General features: G+C 50.9%; 1 protein-coding gene across 1 annotated transcript in view; it reads right to left on the bottom strand.

Annotated features, from left to right (window-relative positions):
- Window positions 1-23,882, bottom strand: part of EFHD1 (EF-hand domain family member D1) — a 43,158-nt gene that overhangs the window by 7,597 nt on the left and 11,679 nt on the right. Inside the window, exons 2-3 of the mRNA XM_043578195.1 lie at window positions 13,184-13,331; window positions 2,853-2,987 (exon numbers count right to left, since the gene is read on the bottom strand). Of these exons, the coding sequence (XP_043434130.1) occupies window positions 2,853-2,987; window positions 13,184-13,331 (283 nt within the window). The remainder of the gene's footprint in view (window positions 1-2,852; window positions 2,988-13,183; window positions 13,332-23,882) is intronic.

Genomic DNA, 23,882 nt, shown 5'->3' with positions numbered 1-23,882 from the left:
TGTGGACGGGGGCCAGCCTCCAAGTACTCTTTACCCTCCGTGCCTCGGAGCCTTTGCTTTTGCTGTTCCCACGGCAGGAACGCCCTCCCTTCCTTGATTACAAGGTGAATCCCCATTCTTCTCTGAACATCTGTCGCAAATGTCAGCTCCTTTATGGTCCTCTCCGAGATCTGAGTGATGATTCCCTACATTCGTCATTCATGCAAACGTTTATTGAAGGCGATTATGTGCCAGGCTCTGTAATTACAAAGATAACACACCTACTCCACCTTTGAGTCTGGGTTGAGGAGGCAGCCATACAACAAGTTCAAAAACTTATGTTGTTATGCTTCTAATCTTTTCTGCTACTTATAAAAATAATGCACACGCATTATAAAACATTCCAAAACTAAAAAATAAGTCCCTCAGACATAACTATTACCAGTACTTTGGTATGTAATTACCCAGGTTGTATTGAATATTTAATAAAATTGAGTTTCATTTTAAAAACTTTTTAATGTTATTGTTTTTTTTTTTTAATTTTAATGTTTATTTATTTTTGAGAGAGAGACAGAGACAGACCATGAGCAGGGGAGGGGCAGAGAGAGAGGGAGACACAGAATCCGAAGCAGGCTCTAGGCTCCGAGCTGTCAGCACAGAGCCCGACGCGGGGCTTGAACCCACGAATTGTGAGATCATGACCTAAGCTGAAGTTGAACGCTTAACCAACTGAGCCACCCAGGTGCCCCAATGTTTATTTTTTTTTGAGAGAGAGAGCAAGAGAGAGAGAGAGCTAGAGAGCGAGAGCGGGCAGGGGAGGGGCAAAGAGAAAGACACACACAGAATCTGAAGCAGGCCCCAGGCTCCCATCAAAACTGAGTTTCAAACATAATGTTCTGGGGCACCTGGATGGCTCAGTCAGTTAAGTTTCTGGATCTTGACTTCACCTCACATCACGATCTCATGTTTCATGAGTTCAAGCCCCGCGTGGGTCTCTGTGGTAATACCTTGGAGCCTGGAACCTGCTTCAGATTCCATGTCTCCCTCTCTCTCTGCCCCTCTCCCTCTCATGCTCTGTCTCTCTCTGTCTCAAAAATAAAACTTAGCCCCGAACTGCTCTCCAATAAGCTGGGATGATCTGTACTCTTGCCAAAGGTGTCTGAGAATGTCCTGAACAGATAAATTATTATTTTTTTGGATGTTTATTTTATTTTTTTTGATGTTTATTTTTTTTTGGGGGGGGGGCAGGGTAGAGAGAAAGAGAGACACAGAATCCGAGGCAGGCTCCAGGCTCCGAGCTGTCAGCACAGAGCCCAACGCGGGGCTCGAACTCATGAACCACGAGATCATGACCTGAGCCGAAGTTGGACACTTAACGAACTGAGTCACCCAGGCTCCCTGTGCAGACTTTAATAAGAGCATTTGGTATGCTGTGCTACAGGAGTGGGTTGAAGAGCGTCGTGCTAATAAACTTGGGTCTCGATCTTAGGCCCCTGCCCAAGGTATCACAAAAGATCAGCAAGTATTGGCTCAGGTGATGAAATGGAGAGGACCCATCCCTCCAGAAGTAACCTATCCCTCTTCTCTATTCTCTCTCTCTCAAGGCTGAGAGTTTGTTTTCCTCACTAGACCGTGTGTCCTGGGGAGGGCACAAGCTTTGTCTACGACCTCCTTGTAAAGGAGCTGTATTTTCAGAGGTTAACGTGCTGGGCCTTGCCAGAGCTGGTTGAATCAACGTGAAGTCATGAAGGAAGGGCCAAACCACATCCAATTCTGGAGTGGTTGGCCTGTCCCGGAAGTTATCAGACGATGCCGGGAGGACTGCAGGTGTCAGGAGTCCATCGTGATTCACAGTTTATATATTGACAGAAAGATGACTGAACCTGTCTCTAAGCAGCATCACAGAGAAGTAAGAACAGAGTCCTGTTTAGGGGCCAGAGTGGTCGGGATGTGTTGCCGGGGACACGTTGTCTCTGGGCAAACTCCTAGAATAAGCCAACACTCCCCAAAAGGCTGGCCTCTATCTCGAATGGCTGGGAGTCCCAATAGCTCCTATCATGTATCGAGTGCCAGGTACTTGCTAAACACTTTACATACGTGAATTCATGTAGCCTCATGGCAAACTAGTATTGCCTCCATTGTACAGATGAGAGAACTGGGGCACAAGGGTAAGTAAGTGGAGGAGGCAGAATCTGAACCCAGGCAGCCCTACCCGCTGCACTCCCCTGCTCTGGCTGACAGGGGATGTGGAGGGCTCTGTGCTTTCTCTTTCTGCAGGTGTGCTCTGTGGAGATGAAAACGACAGCAGCCAGCCAGGGGTAGGGTCTCCATACATGTTTGATGACTCTGTGAACGTGTGCATGGATGGAAGCACCCGGAAAGGCTCTGGGGCCATGCACTGGAGATTGCTTCCCAACTCCCAACCACTGTCAACGGAGCAAACACCGGTTCATTTCGGAACGGGCCACTGAGGCTTCCTCCTCTGACCCCAGCGTTCATTTACACACAGGTGTTTAAGTTGCAAACGTGGAGGCATCTGCTCAAGTAATTCAACTGGGGCTTGGGGTAGAGAGGAGCTCTTTAGGAAGGTCTGGCCAAGCACTGATCTGGGAATGCCGTGCCAGCAAGCCATTTGAATCAGAACCCAGGATGGAACGCGTTTACCGTGAGATTGTTTTTCCATTTTGCTTTGAGTTTTCAGATCGTGTGCAGACACGTTCATTCTCCTTCAATCACACATGACAGGCAGACTTATTAAGCTATTGCTGTTCTGATTGTTCCGAGCGAGTGGATGAGGTAGTCACCGCGGGGAAGCCCATGTCGGGTAGAGTGAAGGGAGAAAGAATGGTCCTGTACAAGAAGGAGTCACCTACCTTGGCTTCAAAGAAGTCCTTGGCACCTTTCACGCCCTCCTGGGCCACGTCGATCTCAGAGAGCTTTGCCAGCGCCATCAGCCCGCTGTCTTCCTGTAGCTCTCCCGCTGCGGCCTTGTGGAATATGAGTAGGAACTACAGGAAAGGGTTGAGTAGAGTCCGGGTCAACCTCACTGAGACTTACGGCGGTCCCCTCCAGCCCAAGGGAAAGTCATGCCCGCCAAGCCTACGAAAAGGGTGCAAACGTGTGCGTGTGACCAATTCTTTTTTCCCTTATCACACTGTCTGAAATCAACACATGCTCGTTTTCCACAGGAACGTAGGGAAATGGGTACCTTCACATCCAGTGGAAGGGAAGGCAAACCGATTCAAATTTTTTGGAGGCCAGTTTGGAAATATTTACCAAAAAATAAAATGCTTCCAACCATTAATTCCACTGCTGGGCATCTGTCCCTCAGAAACATTTGCACAATAGTTTAAGAAGCATTGTCTATAAAAGCAAAAATCACTGGCAATGTCCTAGTTTGTGGCCATGAAAGAAAAAAAAGTCCAATAGATCTATATACACTATTTCTTAAACCTAAATAATTGCCAATGTTTTTAGTCATCCATATTTTCTGTTTGTGTCCCCTTTTTGCATTAGATTACTCTTGCTTTTTTTTTCCTTTTAAAGATTTTTTTAACTTATTTTTTCTAATGCCTATTTTTGAGAGAGAGAGAGATGGAGCGCGAGCAGGGGAGGGACAGACAGAGAGGGAGACACAGAATCTGAAGCAGGCTCCAGGCTCTGAGCCGTCAGCACAGTGCCTGATGCAGGGCTCAAACTCATGAACAGTGAGATCGTGACCTGAAGTCGGACGCTTCACCGACTGAGCCACCCCGGTGCCCCTAAAGATTTTATTTTTTAAGTAATCTCTACACCCAGCGTGGGGCTTGAACTCATGACCCCGAGATCGAGTTGCATGCTGTACTGCCTGAACCAGCCAGGCACCTCTCCCAAGTGTTTTCTAAAAGATCTTTACAGAACTTGGTATATTTCAAATACTTCCACTGTCACTTACCTTTTCATTGTGTTTATGATCGTTTTTGACTTTCAAAAATTGTATATATTATTTTTAAGACACAGAGAGACAGAGTGTGAGCGGGGGAGGGGCAGAGAGAGAGGGAGACACAGACTCTGAAGCAGGTTCCAGGCTCTGAGCTGTCAGCACAGAGCCCAACGCAGAGCTTGAACTCATGAACCGCGAGATCATGACCTGAGCCGAAGTCGGACGCTTACTCGACTGAGCCACCCAGGCGTCCCCTCAAAAATTGTATATACATTATCAGTCTTTTTCTTCTCTCTCACCAGTGCACCCGTGTTATGCGTAGAGAAACCTTTCTTGCCATCAAGGTTACAGAATCACCTATATTTTCGTCCATCGCTTTTATGACTCCTTTTTTGTTAAACGTGTAAATATTTAACCTCTGAAATTTATTCTGATCTATCCTGTGAGGTTGATCATTAACCCTATTTTCTTCCAAATGGTTAGTTAGGAATCTCCATGTCATTTATTGAATAATCCATTCTTTTCCTGCAGGTTCCAAATGTGGCCTAAATGCATTAATCTTTAAAGCCAATTTGTACCAGGGCCTCCACAGGATATATTTTTAAATGAATAAATAAGCCAAGCTGAAATGGCAGGTCCCCCTTCTTCCAGACTTTCTCCCCCAAAGCGGTTTTAGGACTTTTACTTCTTTAAAGAATTCTGGCCAATTTGTTCGCCAAACAACCGCTGCCCAAACTTCTAGAATTTAGTTTTCCAAGTCAGCACAGAAAGGAGCTTCTCCAGGTTTTTAGGTGCTATGTAAAACACATCTGTCTACAGGGAATTTTGAGTTTTCAGGGTATTTTTCATGACCATCCCCTCTAAAGAATGGCTTCCCCAAGGGAAAAGAACATTACCTAAAGTAGACTGAGAGGTCAAACAACATCAACAGGCTTTCCAAATTCCAACCAGGGTATCTTTTCCTGCCAAGACTCTTAATCCCTAGAGGAAAGTGTGTTTCATTAAGTGGGAGTCTCGGCTGTTGCCGTCGCCCCAAAATGCCTTGCTAATGAACCTTCTTTTGTGATTCCTGTTTCAGGGCTCCTGACTCCACTGTGGACTTTGCCCAACGCAAAGCAAGGGAGGAAGCAAGAAGCTCAAAGATCCGTGGCTTTGTGGAGGCTGCCTGCCGTCAGCTTGGCTCCACAGAAGTGCCACGTTCATCCACCTGCAGCTTCAAACTCTCTCACTAGAGGCCGGCAGAGACTCAGTTTCCTGCGGGCTTATGGGAGCCAGGATACTGCCTCCAAGTCTTGGAAAACAAGCGTATTGGAGGTGAGGTTCCCAAGAGTAGGATGGAGGGCAAGGAGGCTTGGGGGGACAGTCGTGGTCGGGCTCTCCCGGAAGAGAAGGTGGCAGCAAAGACACCAGCACTTGCACACGTGAGCCACGTGCAGAGGGCAGAAGTGAAACACCTGTCCCTCAGCACCCTGCCCACCCTTAAAATATGGACAGCGGTTACAGAACACTCCCGCCTCCCCCACCCCTGGCCCCTTAAGGCAAATACAAAACAGGGAGCCCTCCACACCGCGAGGGCAGCTCAAGAAAGATGAGCCTCACCCCCCGGCCTCGCAGCCATGCCAGTGACCGTGGTGGGGGTCTCCTCATCCCCAAGAGTCATTTTTCCCATATCTACTGACTGGTGTTTACAGAAGGGCTTAAAGTATTCCTCAGGGATCTTTGCTCACTCTCACTCTGCCGGCTCCCAGATGACCAAGAGCAGCCCTGTCATAACTTAGGGGTCTCTGACCCAGCCAGTTGAAGGAGAAAAAAAAAAAAAAAAAATCCGACCCAACCTGAAAATGTTCAGCCTCCGTGAAGCATGCCAGGCATTCCCTTTCCATTTTATGATAACCACCAACTCCTGAATGACAATTTCTCCGACTGCCCAGCCTTGTTTGTCTTCCTATTTATAGTCCACAAAGACTGGTATGTTGTGGAGAATTGGAAAGTGTCCTAGCTGTGACTATGAGCAAAGAGGGGAGGGGGGAGAGGAGAAGGAGAAAACAAAGAAACAGAGAGAGAACTAACAAAGCCGAAAACAAGCGATTTCAGACACAAGCTATCAAATGCTTCTGGTAAATGTAAAGAATTCTTTTTATAAATACATATTTTTTTTTATTTTTTAAGTGTTTATTTATTTTTGAGAGACACAGAGTGCGAGCAGGGGAGGGACAGAAAGAGAGAGGGAGACACAGAACCCGAAGCAGGTACCAGGCTCCGAGCTGTCAGCACAGAGCCCGACGTGGGGCTCAAACTCACAAATCGTGACATCATGAACTGAGCCGAAACCAAGAGTTGGATGCTTAACTGACTGAACCACCCAGGCACCCCAAATTTAAGAAATTTAAAAGAAAAAAAAAATTTTTAAGTAAATCCTACCCCCAACATGGGGCTTAAACTCATGACCCTGAGATCAAGAATCTCATGCCCTACTAACTGAGCCAGCCAGGCGCCCCTAAATTTAAAGAAATTTTTAGGGGCACCTGGGTGGCTCAATTGGCTAAGCATCCAACTTCACCTTGGGTCATGATCTCACAGCTCATGGGTTCGAGCCCCGCATCAGGCTCTGTGCTGACAGCTCAGAGCCTGGAGCCTGCTTCGCATTCTGTGTCTCCTTCTCTCTCTGCCCCTCCACCGCTCACACTCTGTCTCTCTCTCAAAAATAAATAAAAGTTTTTTTTTAAAAAATTGTTTTTGGCACAAAAACAGACACATAGACCAATGGAATAGAATAGAAACCCCAGAACTAGACCCACAAACGTATGGCCAACTCATCTTTGACAAAGCAGGAAAGAACATCCAATGGAAAAAAGACAGCCTCTTTAACAAATGGTGCTGGGAGAACTGGACAGCAACATGCAGAAGGTTGAAACTAGACCACTTTCTCACACCATTCACAAAAATAAACTCAAAATGGATAAAGGACCTGAATGTGAGACAGGAAACCATTAAAACCTTAGAGGAGAAAGCAGGAAAAGACCTCTCTGACCTCAGCTGTAGCAATCTCTTACTCGACACATCCCCAAAGGCAAGGGAATTAAAAGCAAAAGTGAATTACTGGGACCTTATGAAGATAAAAAGCTTCTGCACAGCAAAGGAAACAACCAACAAAACTAAAAAGCAACCAACGGAATGGGAAAAGATATTCGCAAATGACATATCGGACAAAGGGCTAGTATCCAAAATCTATAAAGAGCTCACCAAACTCCACACCCGAAAAACAAATAACCCAGTGAAGAAATGGGCAGAAAACATGAAAGGACACTTCTCTAAAGAAGACATCCGGATGGCCAACAGGCACATGAAAAGATGTTCAGCGTCGCTCCTTATCAGGGAAATACAAATCAAAACCACACTCAGATATCACCTCACGCCAGTCAGAGTGGCCAAAATGAACAAATCAGGAGACTATAGATGCTGGAGAGGATGTGGAGAAACGGGAACCCTCTTGCACTGTTGGTGGGAATGCAGATTGGTGCAGCCGCTCTGGAAAGCAGTGTGGAGGTTCCTCAGAAAATTAAAAATAGACCTACCCGATGACCCAGCAATAGCACTGCTAGGAATTTATCCAAGGGATACAGGAGTACTGATGCATAGGGCCACTTGTACCCCAATGTTTACAGCAGCACTCTCAACAATAGCCAAATTATGGAAAGAGCTTAAATGTCCATCAACTGATGAATGGATAAAGAAATTGTGGTTTAGGGGCGCCTGGGTGGCGCAGTCGGTTAGGCGTCCGACTTCAGCCAGGTCACGATCTCGCGGTCCGTGAGTTCCAGCCCCGCGTCGGGCTCTGGGCTGATGGCTCAGAGCCTGGAGCCTGTTTCAGATTCTGTGTCTCCCTCTCTCTCTGCCCCTCCCCCGTTCATGCTCTGTCTCTCTCTGTCCCCCCAAAAATAAATAAACGTTGAAAAAAAAATTCTATAAAAAAGAAATTGTGGTTTATATACACAATGGAATACTACGTGGCAATGAGAAAAAATGAAATATGGCCTTTTGTAGCAACGTGGATGGAACTGGAGAGTGTGATGCTAAGTGAAATAAGCCATACAGAGAAAGACAGATACCATATGGTTTCACTCTTATGTGGATCCTGAGAAACTTAACAGAAACCCATGGGGGAGGGGAAGGAAAAAAAAAAAAAAAAGACGTTAGAGTGGGAGAGAGCCAAAGCATAAGACACTGTTAAAAACTGAGAACAAACTGAGGGTTGATGGGGGGTAGGAGGGGGGGAGGGGGGGTGATGGGTATTGAGGAGGGCACCTTTTGGGATGAGCACTGGGTGTTGTATGGAAACCAATTTGACAATAAATTTCATAAATTAAAAAAAAATAAATAAAACTCGTGAGAAAAAAAAATTTTGTTTTAAATTAAAAAAAAAGAAATTTTTAATTTCATGTCTCTTGGGATGTAAACACCTCCCCGTATTAGTTAGCACTCTAAGACTGCAAGTGACAGAAACAGACATGTTGGCTTAAGCAAAAAGGAGGTATTTGTCATATAAAAAGGATGTCCCAGTCGGTGGAGGGTGCAACTCTTGACCTCAGGGTTGTGAGTTCAAGCCTCAGGTTGGGTGCAGAGATTACTTAAAAATAAAATCTGAAAAGAAAAGACAAGAAAAGAAAAGGAAAGGAAATGAAAGGAAATAAAAGAAAAAAAGATGTCCCAAGGGCAAAACGCACTAGCCCAGAAGAGGCCTGGGACTGGGAGAGACAATGCCCTCAGGGTTGGAAGCAACATCTCCTCTAGCTTCGTGTCTGGTCCATGTGGTGGGAATGGCTACCCCACCTAGACTTATTCTTTCAGGAATAGCCACCTGCAGAACCAGTTTGTAGTACTTCACCCCATTTTCAAATTCCCAGGATGGGGGGCATCTGGGTGGCTCTGTCGGTTGAGTGTCCAACTCTCGATTTCAGCTCAGGTCATGATTTCACAGCTCGTGAGTTCGAGCCCTGCATCAGGCTCAGTGCTGACAACGTGGAGCCTGCTTGAGATTCTCTCTCTTCCTCTCTCTCTTCCCTTCCCTGCATGTGCTCCCTCTCTCTCTCTCTCTCTCTCAAACAAACAAATAATTAAAGACATAAACATTTAAAAAAAATTCTCAGGATAGGAAATCAAGTGGACCTAGCCTGACCAGCGGCCCATCCATGGTCCAATCAACAATGATGAGGCCGATGGGCAACCCAGCACAGCCAGGGGTGCCAGGGCCCCACCCAAGGGAGGGGGTACAGTAGGAGGAGAAAATGGGACCCACGGGTCCCAGTACTGACAGGTATCCAGTAAGTCCATCACCCGACCTTTGTACAAAACCACCGCACATGTGGCCTTAGAGCAGTTCTTCTTTGAGACAGATGTAAGGGGAACTAGAGAGGAGTACAGGAAAAAGAGAGGAGGCTATTAAGGCTTCTCTGCCCACCTCCAAAGGAGAAAGAGGTAGGGAGTGCCTAGGATCTAATTCCAGATCGCTACAGCTACAGGGATCGAACCGCTAGCCCTGCTCGTTACGTTGTCTACATTTCCTCTCTGGTCATGAAAACACTGCTGCATCATCATTTTGAACAGCTCCACATAAGCCATTTCCTAAAATGCCCTGAAAGTGCATGCACTATTTTCACGATTGGAAAAGAAATGGTTTAAAAGAAAGATCAATTGCTTTGTACACTGGGGAAAAGTAAAAGTAGCAAAACTGTGCTTAACAGAGACATGCCTTCTGTACCAAAGAGCTTTTATGGGGACGTGACTTGCTTTGGCTACGTTAATCCAAAGAGAAAGAAAGGCAACGCGAAGCACCTACTAAAAGCCAGGATGCGAGGAAAGGATGTAGAAGACGGCAGTGTTATTCACCTGGCAACCTGGCCCCCACGGGACGATGAAGTTGGGAGTGTTAACTAGGGGGCCCTGTGGCACATGACTTGGACCGAGCCCATCACAGGACCTTGAATGCACTGACTGGTCCGGGAGGTGGGCAAGTGTCCCTCGTGGGGCCCATCAGAGGCCTTCTGAGACTCGTTTAGTCCCGGCCAGACTGCAGCAACGCACCCCTGAGCTGCTGGCAGCCACCTTGGCAGGTGGCAGGGACCACATGCAGTGGGGGAGGAAAAGGTGAAGTGGACATAGAAGAAAGCCCCGGTCAAGATATGACAAGAGAGCCCCACGTTGGGTGTAGAGACTACTTAAAAATAAAATCTTTAGGGGTGCCTGCGTGGCTCAGCTGGCTGAGCAGCCAGCTCCTGGTTTTGGCTCAGGTCATGATCCCGGGGTCATGGGTTTGAGCCCCACACCGGGCTCCGCACTGAGCACGGAGCCTGCTTAGGATTCTCTCACTTCCTCTCCCTCTGCCCCCACCCCCCAATAAACAATCAAACAAACAAACATACGTACATAAACGTTTTTAAAACATAGATAAAACAGCATTAAAAAAATAAAATCTTGGGGCGCCTGGGTGGCGCAGTCGGTTAAGCGTCCGACTTCAGCCAGGTCACGATCTCGCAGTCCGTGAGTTCGAGCCCCGCGTCGGGCTCTGGGCTGATGGCTCGGAGCCTGGAGCCTGTTTCCGATTCTGTGTCTCCCTCTCTTCTGCCCCTCCCCCGTTCATGCTCTGTCTCTCTCTGTCCCAAAAATAAATAAACGTTGAAAAAAAAAATTTTTTTTAAATAAATAAATAAAATAAAATCTTAAAAAACAAAAATAAAAAAGCTATGACAAGAGAAAGATGCTGCGTTACTGTGCCTGGTGCTTCTACTTCCTCTCCCAGGCACGTGAACCAACAGTTGTTTGTCCTGTTCTTGTTTCAATTAGCTGGTGTTCTCTGTTGCCTGCCATCAAGAGTTCTAACTGACACGGGTGTGGGAAGAGAGCTTCCTTCTCACAACAGTCCTGAGGGAAAGCTATTAACACCCCCATTGAAAGACAGAAAAACTGAGGCTCTCAGAAGTCAAATAACTTGCTCAAGTTACACAGCTCTGTGCGGAGACCCAGGTCTGTCAGCCTCTTTTTGTCACCTAAGCAGAGCATCGACACCCCGGTGGCTCCCAACACCAGAGGAAACCAGCAGAATGACAAAACAAAAGCAGGAGGTCGGGCGTGGGGCATTAATGGCAACCGCTTCCAAATCCTGTGCATCTGGGCACAGCTGCGAGAGACAGGACCACAATGGGACTCTGAACAGACAAAGGACAGACATGTCACTGAAGCTTTGTAAGCGGGGGTGAAAACCAAAGGAACACTTTGGAGATCTCCAAACCTCTGAGGTCTACCATCTGTAGGAAATAGCCAAACCCGTAGGTAACCAAAAGCTAACCAGGGGTCTTGGATTCCGGGAGGAGCATGCTGGAGTGGCTCCTGGGTGAGACAGCGGAGAGGGACTGCATCTTGGCCCGGTTGGTGACCTGCACAGACCTCTCAACACTCTCATTTCTGTTCCCCACAGGTCACAACTTTGCCACAGAAGCTCTTTCCCCAGTGTTGCCTCCCGGGTTGAAAGAGCCAATGCTTAGCACAAATGATACCAAGGAACCGAATGAGAGGCGAGGGAGCCAGAGGGACACCTGCGAAGGTGAGCGTGGCGGGTGACAGTGGGAGGCTGTGGGCACAGAGGCTGCCACCCAGGTCCAGCCTTCAGCTGGAGCGTGAGTTCAGGCAAGTGCTGGCTGTTCTGACCCTCTAGCTCCTCAGCTCCGAACTGAGAAGCCTGGCCTAGATTGTCCTGAGGGTTATGCCCAACACAGGTTATGCCCAACACAGAAGATCACGGGATCTTCTCTCTCCGCATCTGCCAGCTCGGGAGAGGAAGAGAAGGGGGATCTGGAGTTGACTTTGTGGTCAGTGAGAGAGGCAAGGCCAGTTTCATCGTGGCTGGGGAGGGAACTCATTGCTGCCAGTTCAGCCACAGGGACCTCAGGAAGAGTGTCCCAGGGCCCTATCTAGTCTGGAGAGAAGACAGGTGCTTGGCCAAAGCTCTCACCATCAGAAACCAGGACGCCAGAACACCACTGTTTCTGGAATGACCAAGGTTATGCACCAGGAAGCAAGTACAGGGCTCTCTATTCCCAGCCCCCAAGGGCCCAGCTGACAGAGAACAAGACCGCAGCAGCTGGGCTAATGCTGAGCTTCTAGCCCGGATGTTGTTCCCAAAGCTGTTCTAACACCAGGGCGCGCTGACACGTCTAAAGCCCTTACAATAAAACTCAAGCACGTAAGACACGAAACCCTTCTCTGTGGGGCCACATCCTTGCCTTGTAAGAAACACACTGGCCTTGAGACTTCCCTCCAGACAGAAATGGCCTTAAATCACCAAAGTTCTCACACGTTTAGAGATCAGACTTTGAATCTATTTGCGTCTTCCAGAACGACATCTGTACACACAAAATTTTGCCTGCAATTTTAGGGATTCAAAGGCCAAAAAAGCCCATACTTGGATTGTTATGGGGAGGAGGGGAGATCCATGACCCCAGAGTAAAATCCTTTAATTGTTTTTTTACTATTTTTAATTTTTTTTAAGTTTATTGTATTTATTTTGAGAGAGAAAGGGAGAGAGGAAAAGAGAGGGAGGGAGGGAGAAAGAGAGAAAGAGAGAAAGAGAAAGAGAGAGAGAGAGAGAGAGAGAGAGAGAGAGAGAGAGAGAGAGAATGCACATGCATAAGCAGGAAAGGGGCAGAGAGAGAGAGAAACTCCCAAGCAGGCTCTGTGCTCAGCACAGAGCCCGAAGTGGGCCTCGAACTCACGATCCGTGAGATCATGACCTGAGCCAAAATCCAGAGTCAGATGCTTAACCAACCGAGCCACCCAGGTGCCCCCATTGTTTTTTTGTTTGTTTGTTTGTTTGTTTGTTTGTTTGTTTTTACTATTTTTAAATACTTAGTATAACAATTTTTAAGTTTTAATGTATAAAAAAAAGTATAAAATTTTTAGAAAAGTACCAGAACTTTGCACCCACAAATATCCACCATGAGTATCTTGGTAAACAACCCTCCCGATTTCTCAGCACTTAGCATTTCACCCAAATGAGGCTGTCCCACCCACAGTGACTTTCAATGTGCTTACTGAGCATTTGCCCATGCCAGCACTGGGGTTATTAGCTTCTTAAAGATATTTGTAAAAGAACTCTAGGTTAACTATCCAAGCAGCGCTCTGCAGGGGCCGAAGCCACTTGTGCTCCAGGGGACGGTAAATGTGAGTCTCCTCTCAGGGGGCCACTCCCGGCAGGGACTCGGGGCCAGCAGGACACATAGCGGCAGGTACCTCACGGAAGCTGAGCTGGCCGTCAAAGTCCTCGTCCACCTCCTTGATCATACTCTTCAGGCCCAGGTGGGTCTGGGGGGCCCCCAGTTTCTCCATCATCAGCTTCAGCTCCATCAGGTCAATGAAGCCGTCCCGTCCAGCGTCATACCTGCGGGGATCAAAGGAAGGATGCTGACGAGGGACCGCCATGGCCAGCCAGGACAATAAGACACTTGTCACTCTCCCAAACACTTCATTCTTTTGGCCTCATTTACTGAAAAACAATTCCGTTAGTTCCCTGCTGCTTTGCAGTGCCCACCTGGGTCATCGTATCAGAGGGGACCCCCTTCTAGAAACACCTTCTGGATCTGCACAATACGATTCAAAGGGGATCTTGAACTTCATGGATGTTTTCGTGTCTTTTATCTCCTTATCTAAGCCCTAAGTTTCTTGACGATGAAGAACATGCCTGTTTACCTTCACCTCCCCCAGTTTTGGTCTACGGATGCCGGACAACGAAGGAGTGCAGGAGCGAGCCGTGAGCATCCCCTACATTCTCCCGGAGCCGCTGGCAATTCCAGGAGCCTCCTCTTGGGTCTCTGGCTCCCGCACTTCCACAAACCCCTCCGCTCATCCTTCTGGTCTCCTGCCTGTGGGAGCTGGTTCCCACCCTTGCATGCACCTGTGTAGCAGGCTGGCCCCGGCTCTCTGGTTTTAAGCTTTGCCCTCTGGCGTGCTCATCTAGCGTCCAGGTCCGAAAGGTCACGTCCATGCCAGTGACTGCCGAGAGGGGACCTGGCTTTGACCTGTTGGCCGAGCTTTATCACAGAGCCAGCATTTCTGCCGGCTGTCCTTCCAGCCCTCTTTGTCCCCCGCCCGGTCCCCTGGCTGGGAACCATCCCAGCCTCATCAAGGTGGGGGCATGCCGGCCCCGCCCTCTACTCCTCAGCCCCAGGGAATCCCACAGGAGCCTTCTTCAGCCTTCTGTCCTCTGCTTTCTCCCAACAGCTCTACCCCCCACTTCTTAACACACCTGGGCTGTGACAGGGTTTTCTCACGGACCCCCCCCCCGGCTCTCCTCCCTTCAAGTCCATCCCATTTTCTGCTCCTGAGAGGTCCCTTGTTGCTCAGGTACGAATGAACATCTTGCTTTAAAAAAACAAATCCGGGGGCGCCTGAGCGGCTCACTTGGTTGAGTGTCCAACTCTTGATTTGGCTCAGGTCATGATCTCACGGCTCATGAGTTCGAGCCCTGCGTCAGGCTCTGTGCTGACAGCTCAGAGCCTGGAGCCTGCTTCGGATTCTGTGTCTCCCTCTCTCTCTGCCCCTCCCCCGCTCTCTTGCGCGCGCGCGCGCTCTCTCTCTCTCTCTCTCTCTCAAAAATAAATGAACGTTAAATTTTATTTTTAATTTAAGAAATTAAAAATTAAAAAAATTCTGTCTCTCTCTCCCTCTGCTTCCCCTCCCTCGCTCGCGTGCACCATCTCTCGAAAATAAAAACAATATTGATAATAAATAAAAAGCAAATCCGTTCACGACAGCCAAAAGGTGGAAACCACCCAGGTGTCCAGTGACAATGAATGGATAAACAAGATGAAGTAGACCCATACAACGGAATACGGTGTGTTTATGATTCACAGCAAAAAGGAATGAAATTCTGACACGTGCGACAACACAGGACCAACCTTGACAACATTACGGCAGGGCTGAAATAAGCCAGACACAAAAGGACAAACACTATACAGCTGCTCTTGTATGAGGGACCTAGAACAGTCAAGTCATGGAGGCAGAACGGTGGTTGCCAGGGCCTGGGGAGCGAGTTTCGCGGGTTAGCGTTTCAGTTGGGACGAGGAAAAGGTGCGGAGACAGATGGTGGTGGTGGTGGTAACACAAAGGGGGTGTTTGCACTGAGCTGTGCGCTCACATGGTTAAGGGGGGCAGATTTTACGTGCATCCTACCACAGTAAAAACAGATAAACAAAGCAGGCTCCTGCACTGTCCCCCTCCCCACCCTCCCGACAACAAAAGCCCGCCATTGTTGGCACCCACACCACCACCCACCAAGGAATGCAGCCTGTGGGCAACGAGACATCTAGCCCTGAGGGCTGGTGGTATTTTTGAGGCCCACGTGGTGAGGCTGGAGATGAGGCCCAGGACGCATCTGTTCCAGCCACAGCAGCCGACTCATGCCATTCCTCCCGCCCAGAACACACACCCCTGCCACCACCCCGCTGTCCTTAGTGGCCTTTCTGTCCCCTCAAGCTCAGGGAGCTGCCCCCTTCCATCTCTGATGGCCAACAGCCCCATTGTCTGCCCTCTGCTCCTCAGCAGTTACCACCTCCCGCTGCTAGATATTTCCTATGGCGGCAGCTCTGGGCTCCCACAGCCCCAAATCCTGAAAGAGCAGAGCCACAGTCCCTCCAGCCTGTGACGCCCTTCTCCTCTCCAGGCCGACCCCACACGTTGGGGGATGTGGGCCTGGTCCGTGGGGGGCCCCCACGAAGGTCGATGGACCATGTCAGAATGGGCGTGGAAGGAGGAACTGGCAGCATCTGGCCCTGGGAGCAGAGCGCCGCCTTCAGATTACGCATTTAAACTTCCCAGGAGCATTCCCAAAGAGCAGCAAAGTCTGTGCGGGGACATGACAGAGCTGGCCTTTAGCCAACACAGGGAAGAACTTCCTGGCAAAAACAGCCAACCAGAATAAGACCTGGGGTAAGAAGAGCTCTTACAAACAGGCTGGAGGGACAGTGTTACAGGGAGTCCTAGTCAAAATAAACAGGCTTCTTTAGGGTGGAACTTTCCAGAGCCTTCCATATGGTCATCTGAAACCTACCAGAGGGAAACAGAGCACACGGGCTCATTTGATCACACAATCCTCTGCCTTCGGGGACTTTCCACTAGAAGGCGGCACTTGTTGGTCGCCGGGCGCTCCAAAGAACACACAACAACGCATCTCACGACAATTTGCTGTTAGAAGCACTGGGTTAAACAACCACAATGGTACCTGTCACACCGAGATTTTGAATATATGTCAATAAGCAATGCACACGGTGCATGTTCCAACACAAAGTCTGCAGAGAGCAGGAGCCCCGAAGTTCTGAAGGCCGGTGCATCTCGGATGTGAATCACTGAGGGCAAAGGCAAAGATGGTTGGGGTCTCTAAAGGGAGCAGCAAAAGCCTAGGTGTGAGTGAGGGGAGGGCCCAGAATGGGAGAGAAGCTGGGAAGGAGGATGGAGGAGAGAAGAACAGGTCAGGGTGAAGGACCGACCAGGGTTCCCTGCTCACATAACCTACAGCAAGCACGACCTCCCCCAGGGGACCCCAGTGGGGCTGGTGCCACGGGCTCATGCACAGGGAGGCGGCTGAGATGTCAGCCTTCTGTTTCTCTTCTGGGGTTCTGACCGACACGAGTCAAGAAGGTTTGGAAAAACTGTTTCAAGCCTGAAACATTCTCCAGGCCTAAGAAAAGGGACAAACATGTCAGAAAGGGCGTCAGCAAAGTCTGGAAACAGGCTAAAGGAATTTAAAGAAATCTTCTTCTTCTTTTTTTTTTTTTTTTTTAATGTTTATTTTTGATAGAGGGAGAGTGCAAGTCGGGGGGAGAGGCAGAGAGAGAAAAGGAGACACAGAATCTGAAGCAGGTTCCAGGCTCCAAGCTGTCAGTACAGAGCCCAATGCGGGGCTCAAATCCACAAACTGTGAGATCATGACCTGAGCTGAAGTCAGAGCCTTAACCGACTGAGCCACCCAGGTGCCCCTAAAGAAATCTTTAAAGAGGCAGGCAAAGGTGACCACTTTGGTGAGTCAGTGCCAGGAAGAAGCCCGCCCAGCACTGCAGCGGGCAAACCCCGGCTGCAGCAAAGGGCCAAAGGTGTATCTAGGCAGGCCTGTCTATGTTGCGCGGGGGGCATCAGCCTGGCACAGCAACAAAGCCAGCGTGTAGATGTGGAAGGGACATCTCCGAAGCCGAGCAGGGCAGGGAAGAGTGGGGTCATGAGCCGGCTACCACTTTCACTCCCCGGGACTAAGGGAAGACTGCTTGCTTGCCTTTGTTCCCGCCTGAAGCACTGGCCGGGGGCCATGTATGTAAGTCCAGGCAGGATTAGAAAGTGACACATTAGTGGCATCCTCACCCCTCCCCGTGTAGCTGGGAAGTGCGTCCTTCCCTCTTCAAAGTGATCCTCCACGAGGGCTTGTCCACGGTCACTTCCTTCAGGACCTGGGTTTGCGAGACAGGCAGGAAAAACCTCCCAGGGCCCCTTCGTCATCTTTCTGTTTTATCTGTTCCTCTCAAAGCACCCCATGACCACATGAGCAGCGCACACCATGGGATGCAAAGCGCCCAATAACTAAACCTGGCCTGCTCTGCAGCTCGCCACACATTGTCTCATAAACTAATCCTTTTCATCTTTACAACAGCCCTGTGAAGAATTAATAATAGCCGCCTGTGTTTATGGTTTATTGAGAGCTTACTAAGTGCTGGGCACTGTGCAAAATCACCTCGTTTAATCCAACAGTGCTGTGAAGTGGTAATTAGTCACCCCACTGGATAGATGGTGATAGAAGTGTGCAGTGAAGCCACTTCCTGGGGATGAGAACTAACCTGGGACTTCCAAGCAGGTCCTTGGCTTTACATGGAGCAGAGAAGGCAGGGATGATCATTAACTGAGTTTATACTATGTGCCCCACGACCCTGTGAGAGCTCAGGGGCCAGAGAGGTCACTCAATGTCCCAACAAAGAGACTGCTATTGTCACTGTAAGATGCATACCGTCTGCAACTGATGCCCGAAGGCTTTGGCAGAAATGATCGGAGCCATGGTGCAGAGTCCCGAATAGGCAAAGTCACTAATTTTTGACCAAGAGAATTTCAGTGTTGCCACCTTGCAAACATCTGGAGAAACAGTCTCGGCAGCCGAGCCCTTCGAATAAATTTCATCTGATTTGACCCGCCCTTCTGTGACGGGTGTAGGACTGATGAAGAAACTGGGACCCATGGAGGTCAACCAGCCCCAGGTCACTAGGTCTGCTGAAGTTAAGCCGGTGGACCCCTAGCCTGATGCCCAAGCTCTCACCCCAAACCCTGGGCAGGGCCACCCAGTCACCGGGGTTAACTTGGGGGGGAAATAAAACTTGGTATTCAGGCAGTCCTAACAGAATGCCAAGGTTGCCCTCCAGTGACAGTTAGCAAAGGCAGAGACTAGTCAAAGCTAAGGTAGAGAGAAGATTCCTGGGGAAGTAAGGTATTTAAAAAAAAAAAAAGGCCTTTATCTTCAGAAGGTTCTAGGACTACATTATCACATCTCCACGTGGGGGTGGCTGCAGGAAGCTGAGGTGACAAGGAAGCAGAGGTCCTCAAGGCTGGGCCAGGAGGCAAAACCGTCATCTACTCTGCTCAGAGCCCCTGGGGAGGGGCCAGTATGGAAGCAGCTAGCGTGGAAGAACCTTTAGACAAGGCCCTCTGCAAACTGGCTATCTCACACCAACGTTCAGACCTGTGGGAAAGTGCATGCAGTTGGATTTGTTTTCTGCGTTCTGGAAACCTCCTTTGCCTCCATCATCCCCCGTGAAAATGCTATCACCTTGTTTTTGATTTGGAGTCCAGCCCCGTGGAAAGGGAACAGCACCTACCCAGGTCAGGGCCACCTGCACAAAACAGCTGGCAGGGCCACCCACTAAGACACCACCACGCCCCCAACCCCTACCACCAGGGACAGAAGGCCTTTCCCAGGCTGGGGGTGTGGGACCAGGCTTCAGGGGAAAGCGTGGAGCCCTAGCCCCAGGCCCATCTGGGGCTTTCTTTCTCCCTGCAAGCCCAGCCTAAACCTGCATTCCCCTCCCCCTATTTCAAACCATGGAAATATTCCCTCTCCTCTCCACAGTTTCTGTCTTTCAAAGGCTTGGCAGGCTTGTTGGGAGTCCCCTGAAGCCCTCAGCTCCTCCCCTACCAACATCTTAGCTCCTTGTACCAGTTTCTTTTCAAGAATTTAAATTTTAACCCCTATTTTTCTTATCGAAGGCAAACCAGGATATCAAAGAAAAACCACCCATCAACTTAAGACCCTGATGCTTGTTCGCTTCCTGGGATTTCCTTCTAGCCACCCCCACCCCCCACCCCCGCTCTGAGTTGCTGAACTTTTCCCGTGGTTTTTGCTTTAAAAGGCCCTCAGTCCCGGTCATCTTTATACTCTCGGGGATCTGCCCGGGAGAGACTCTGGTCCCATCAGCACTGGAGACAGCCCTGGAGACACAGGCCGGCCTTGACACCCAGTGCTGCCACTGGCTTGGGAGACACTCAGGCTGGTGAGCCCTCTGCAGACTGAGCACAAGGAGAAGAGCTGTTTGTGCCCTGCAGGGAGAGAACAGGCCTGCACTCAGCCCCTGGCACCCAGTAAGCAGCCAAGGAGAGGGAGCTATTTTTAAAAGTAGTACCTGTCTGCAGCCATGAAGAGGAAGACAGCTTCCAGGGCGCCTGCTCTGAAGAGCCGCCCACTCTCAAACGGACCTCGAACAGCTGTCGCCATCTTTTGCATTCTGGGGGAAACCCGAATCCACAGCCTGCCGAGGTCCCTTATTCAGACTCTCCGTGAAGCCCGTGCTCAGTGGCAGCCCAGCCCAGCCCGTGTGAGCGGGTCAGGTCTCTTGCCAGGGGTCACTCAGAAAGGCTCTTTACTGACTGGGGCCGGCACTACATGCTGGGGTGGGGTGGGGTGGGGTGTGGCAGGCTGGGATCCCTCACCGGCATGCCCACAGCCGTGGGCCGGTGACCTGGGAAAGCCCCTGGCCTGGCCAAAAGGGTCCCGGTAACCCCTAACTTCAACCCCACCAAAGTCCACTAGGGACGGGACGAGGGGACAGCGGCAAGGGTGCAGGGTTAGGTGTCCAGTGTCCATCCAGTGCTCAGCCCCTCCTGGTTCCGTGAATCACTTGCTCTCTCAGCTTCCACCGTGCAGAGCCCCTGGGTTTTCTTGGTTTTCACCTCGCCAGAATAACCCTGCCATTAGGAAGAAAGAAGCCAGGCAGCCTTTGTCTGTCTGAGGCTCAGCCATGAGAAACTCCCCCAGGGACCCTGGCGGGGGAGGGGGTGGTTCTCGGGAGGATGGCAGTGCCCCAGAAAATGTCTTGGTGTGGGAGGGTGGCATCCACTCCAGCACCCTGGGGCTCCCCTGCTTTTCTTTATAGCGAAAGGCCTTGTATGGAAATCAGGCACTGCCTTTTCAAACAGGCAGGCACCGGCTGCTCCGAGTGTGGTCCCTAGATCAGTGCCATCGCGGTCGGTCACCCAGGATTGTTAGAAACGCAGAATCTCAGGCCCTGCCCCAGACCTGCTGAATCAGAACCTCCATTTTCACAACACCTGTGGTGCCCAGGCACTTCCAAGTCAGAGAAGGGCACTGTGCCAGACTGTCCCCAAAGCCAATGGCCTTTCCAGGGATGCTCCTGGCTCTCCGTGGATGTCCCTAACGGTGCCTATCCAGATGAGTCTCTCAGGACACCCCAAGGTCACAGGACAGTTGTTTCTCCTCCATAGTCCGGATGCCCAGGTCTCTGAGTTTCTGGTTTCCTATCTTTAGAGGGTCCTCCCTAGCTGTCAAATCATCTGCTCCTCCCTCTCTCCCTGGACAGAAACTTCCTTCCTCCATTCTTCCCTCCCTCCTTCCTTCCCTCCAATTTGCCTCAGGCTGGGAGCAGGCCCGGAAACCAGATCTCCAAGTGTGTTACAACTGCATGCAAAGTAAGAGGAAGCAGACTCTGAAGTGGGGGGGGGGGGGGGGGGATGTACAACAGTGACACAGGGACTGAGGAGTTAAGTTAAAGCTCGAGCCCAGAGTCTTTGATTTCCAATCAGTTCCTGGCTCGCCCTGATTCCATTCATCTGCTCACTCACCACCTGGCTCCCGTCTACCTGGGGCCTCTCCAGAGCTGAAGCAAAGCACAAAGACCAGTCCCGGCGGGCAGGCAGATGTACAAAGAGGCTGTTGAGCGGCGATAAGGCCGGAACTTGGGCAGAGCTGGAGGGGAGGGAGGCGGCTGGCTGGGACGGCGGAGCAGGAACGACAGGGGAGCACAAGTGCAGAGGCCAGGGAGGGAGCCACTGTCACCAGTCCAGTCCAGAGGTGCGGGGATGTCCCAGAGGGAGGGAGTAGAGTCTGCTCCCACAAGGCATTCTGGGAGATTTGTGTGCTCCCGAGGGCAATGGGGGTGGGGAGGCTACCTGGGTTCTTCTCCCCAGGAATGTCCAATTGAGCAAGGTCAGTCCTTTGCTGGGAAGGTGCGACATGGGGTGCCTCCCCAACACTTCCTATAAAAGCCATGAGGGGCCAGGAAACAAGGCCAGAGGTGCCCCCCCTGGAAACCTAACTCTCCAAGACGTTCCCACGAGCCTTGTGGATCTGGGGGGACGGCTTCCCCCAAACAACCCGAGGCTTCCACACCAACTCGGTCAGAACTGCGGCAGCCCTAGCAGTGCCCCCACTGCTCCTCAGCCCTCAAACCCGGGAGTCAGAGAGACAAAGAGCAGGGGAAGGCCCCGAAGAAGGGGAGGCCAGGGGCCCCAGGCCCAACTCAAGTGGCCTGTGGGGGGGGGACTCGGCCGTCCCTCCAAACAGGAAGGAAAAGCACCCGGGGCCGCAGCCGCTGGGCCCTCGGTCTCCATCTCCGTCCCACTACTTCATGCCAGCCAGTCCTTTTCCCGCATCCCCCGCTCTGGGCCGGCACCACCTCAAACCCAGCGGTTCGGCTGGGGGCCATGGGACCTGCAGGTCTGTAGTGGAAAAAACATGGGGCTGGAACCAGAGGGACCTAATTAAGGCTCTGACTGCATGCCGAGCGGTCACACGATATGGGGGACAACCTGAGAAGGTGGACATTTACCTGTTCCCACATCTCACTGACCGGCCTGTGCCTGCATGGCGTGTGGTCACTGGCACCACTAGAGGGAACCGCATGGCCCGCACGATGGCCCCTCTTTCCTCTGACAGCCTGTGAGCTGCGAAGCTCCCCAGAGGCAGTCACCGGGGCCACAGTGCAGCTCCAGAGGCAGAGCTCAGCCCCTCCACAGGGGTCAAGTCACCCTACCCTGGCCCTGGGGTGGGCATGGGGACTGGGGAAGAAGTTAGCCCCACTCAAGCATAAAGACCTGTGCCTGCGTTCCCAGGACAAACCCTATGGAGGGAGGGGAACGTCACAAGGATCAACAATACTAAGTGCGATCCATTAGAAACTGGAGAGTATGGAGAGTCGGGGTGAGGGGACGGGCAACAGCCCAGTAAGAGCAGGGCCAGGCCGGTGCAACCGGTAACAGCAGAATGCGACACCCGGCAGGGACCGGTCTTACAGGTTATCATGAGGAGCCTGGACCCTATCCCATGGGCAATGGGGAGCTATGGAATGTTGTATGTTGTCCCCAACCCACAGAGGATTCTGAAGAGGGATGCAAGGTGATGAGACCCGGGCTCTGGCAAGAGGTCACAACATGTAAGATGGATAAGGGGAGGCCAGCTGCCCCAGGCAACCTGCAGGGGCGATGCCAAGGATGGCTGAGATCTGGAGCCTGAGAAGATGGGGGCAATAATGACATTAATGAGGGAGGCTAGGGGCGCCTGGGTGGCTCAGTCGGTTAGGCATCCGACTTCGGCTCAGGTCATGATTTCACGGTTCGTGGGTTCAAGCCCCGCGTCGGGCTCTGTGCTGACCGCTCAGGGCCTGGAGCCTGCTTCCGATTCTGTGTCTCCCTCTCTCTCTCTGCCCCTCCCCGACTTGTGCTCTGTCTCTCAAAGATAAATAAATGTTTAAAAAAAATTTTTTTAATAAAAAAAAAAAAGAGAGAGGCTAGTGGCACAAGGAACAAGAGTACAGGCCTCCTGGGTTCAAATTCCAGTTCTACCTCTTACGTGGTGGGTGACCCTGGGCAAGCTACCTAGCTTCTCTCTGTCCCAGGGTCCCCATCTGTGAAACGGGGTGACAACAGAACCCACCTAATGGTGTTTGAGATGCAAATGCTAACAGCAGTGCCTGCACGCAGTAGGTACTCTACAAGTGGTGACTGCTAGGTGTTTTGGCGGAGGGGGGGGAGCCCAGGGCTCAGTAAAGCTGACCATTGTAGGGTGGGGTGGGCAAAGCATGAGGAGGCATTTAGGGAGGGGACAGAGACCCTATCACTGAGGCCAAGCAGGGCAGCGCTGGATCTGGGGACAGCACTTCTCCAAGGCCAAGACACAAGACAGAGCTCGCCAGGTCCCCATGGACACAGAGCTAGGACGGTCAGCAGCCAGACCTTGTCAGTAGAGGGTTGATGCCAGGACTGCCGTCCCAGGCACGATCAGTGTTCCCTGAGCAGTGCCAGGTGGCCTGGGGGTCCCCCTCGGAGGTGTCTAACCCCAGAGCTGGCGTCAGCTGCAGCCTCAATCCGTCCTCTGTTCCCACCAGGAAGGGGCAGAGGGGCCAGCCCTGGGGACGCAGTTTGAATGTCTTAGACAATGTCCTCCTACTTCCTTCCAATCTGATCCAAGGCTGCAGAAGGTTAAGCCTTTGTCCACCCAGAGGCAGCCACACTATTCACACCATTCACTTCAGAATCAGACCCCGGTGTGGCTGGGAACAGTCCACTGCTCCCCGCCCGTCCCCCTACACTAAGGCTCTGCCTGGCCTGGAACCAGGAACCAGCACAGGGAGGCTGCTGCTGGTACTGGCTCACCTCCACAACACAGGGGGGCACT

The sequence above is a fragment of the Prionailurus bengalensis genome, chromosome C1 (genome assembly GCF_016509475.1).
Source record: "Prionailurus bengalensis isolate Pbe53 chromosome C1, Fcat_Pben_1.1_paternal_pri, whole genome shotgun sequence".
Classification (NCBI taxonomy): domain Eukaryota; kingdom Metazoa; phylum Chordata; class Mammalia; order Carnivora; family Felidae; genus Prionailurus; species Prionailurus bengalensis.
The sequence above is the reverse complement of the archived record's forward strand: the minus strand, read 5'-3'. Positions and strand labels throughout refer to the sequence as shown.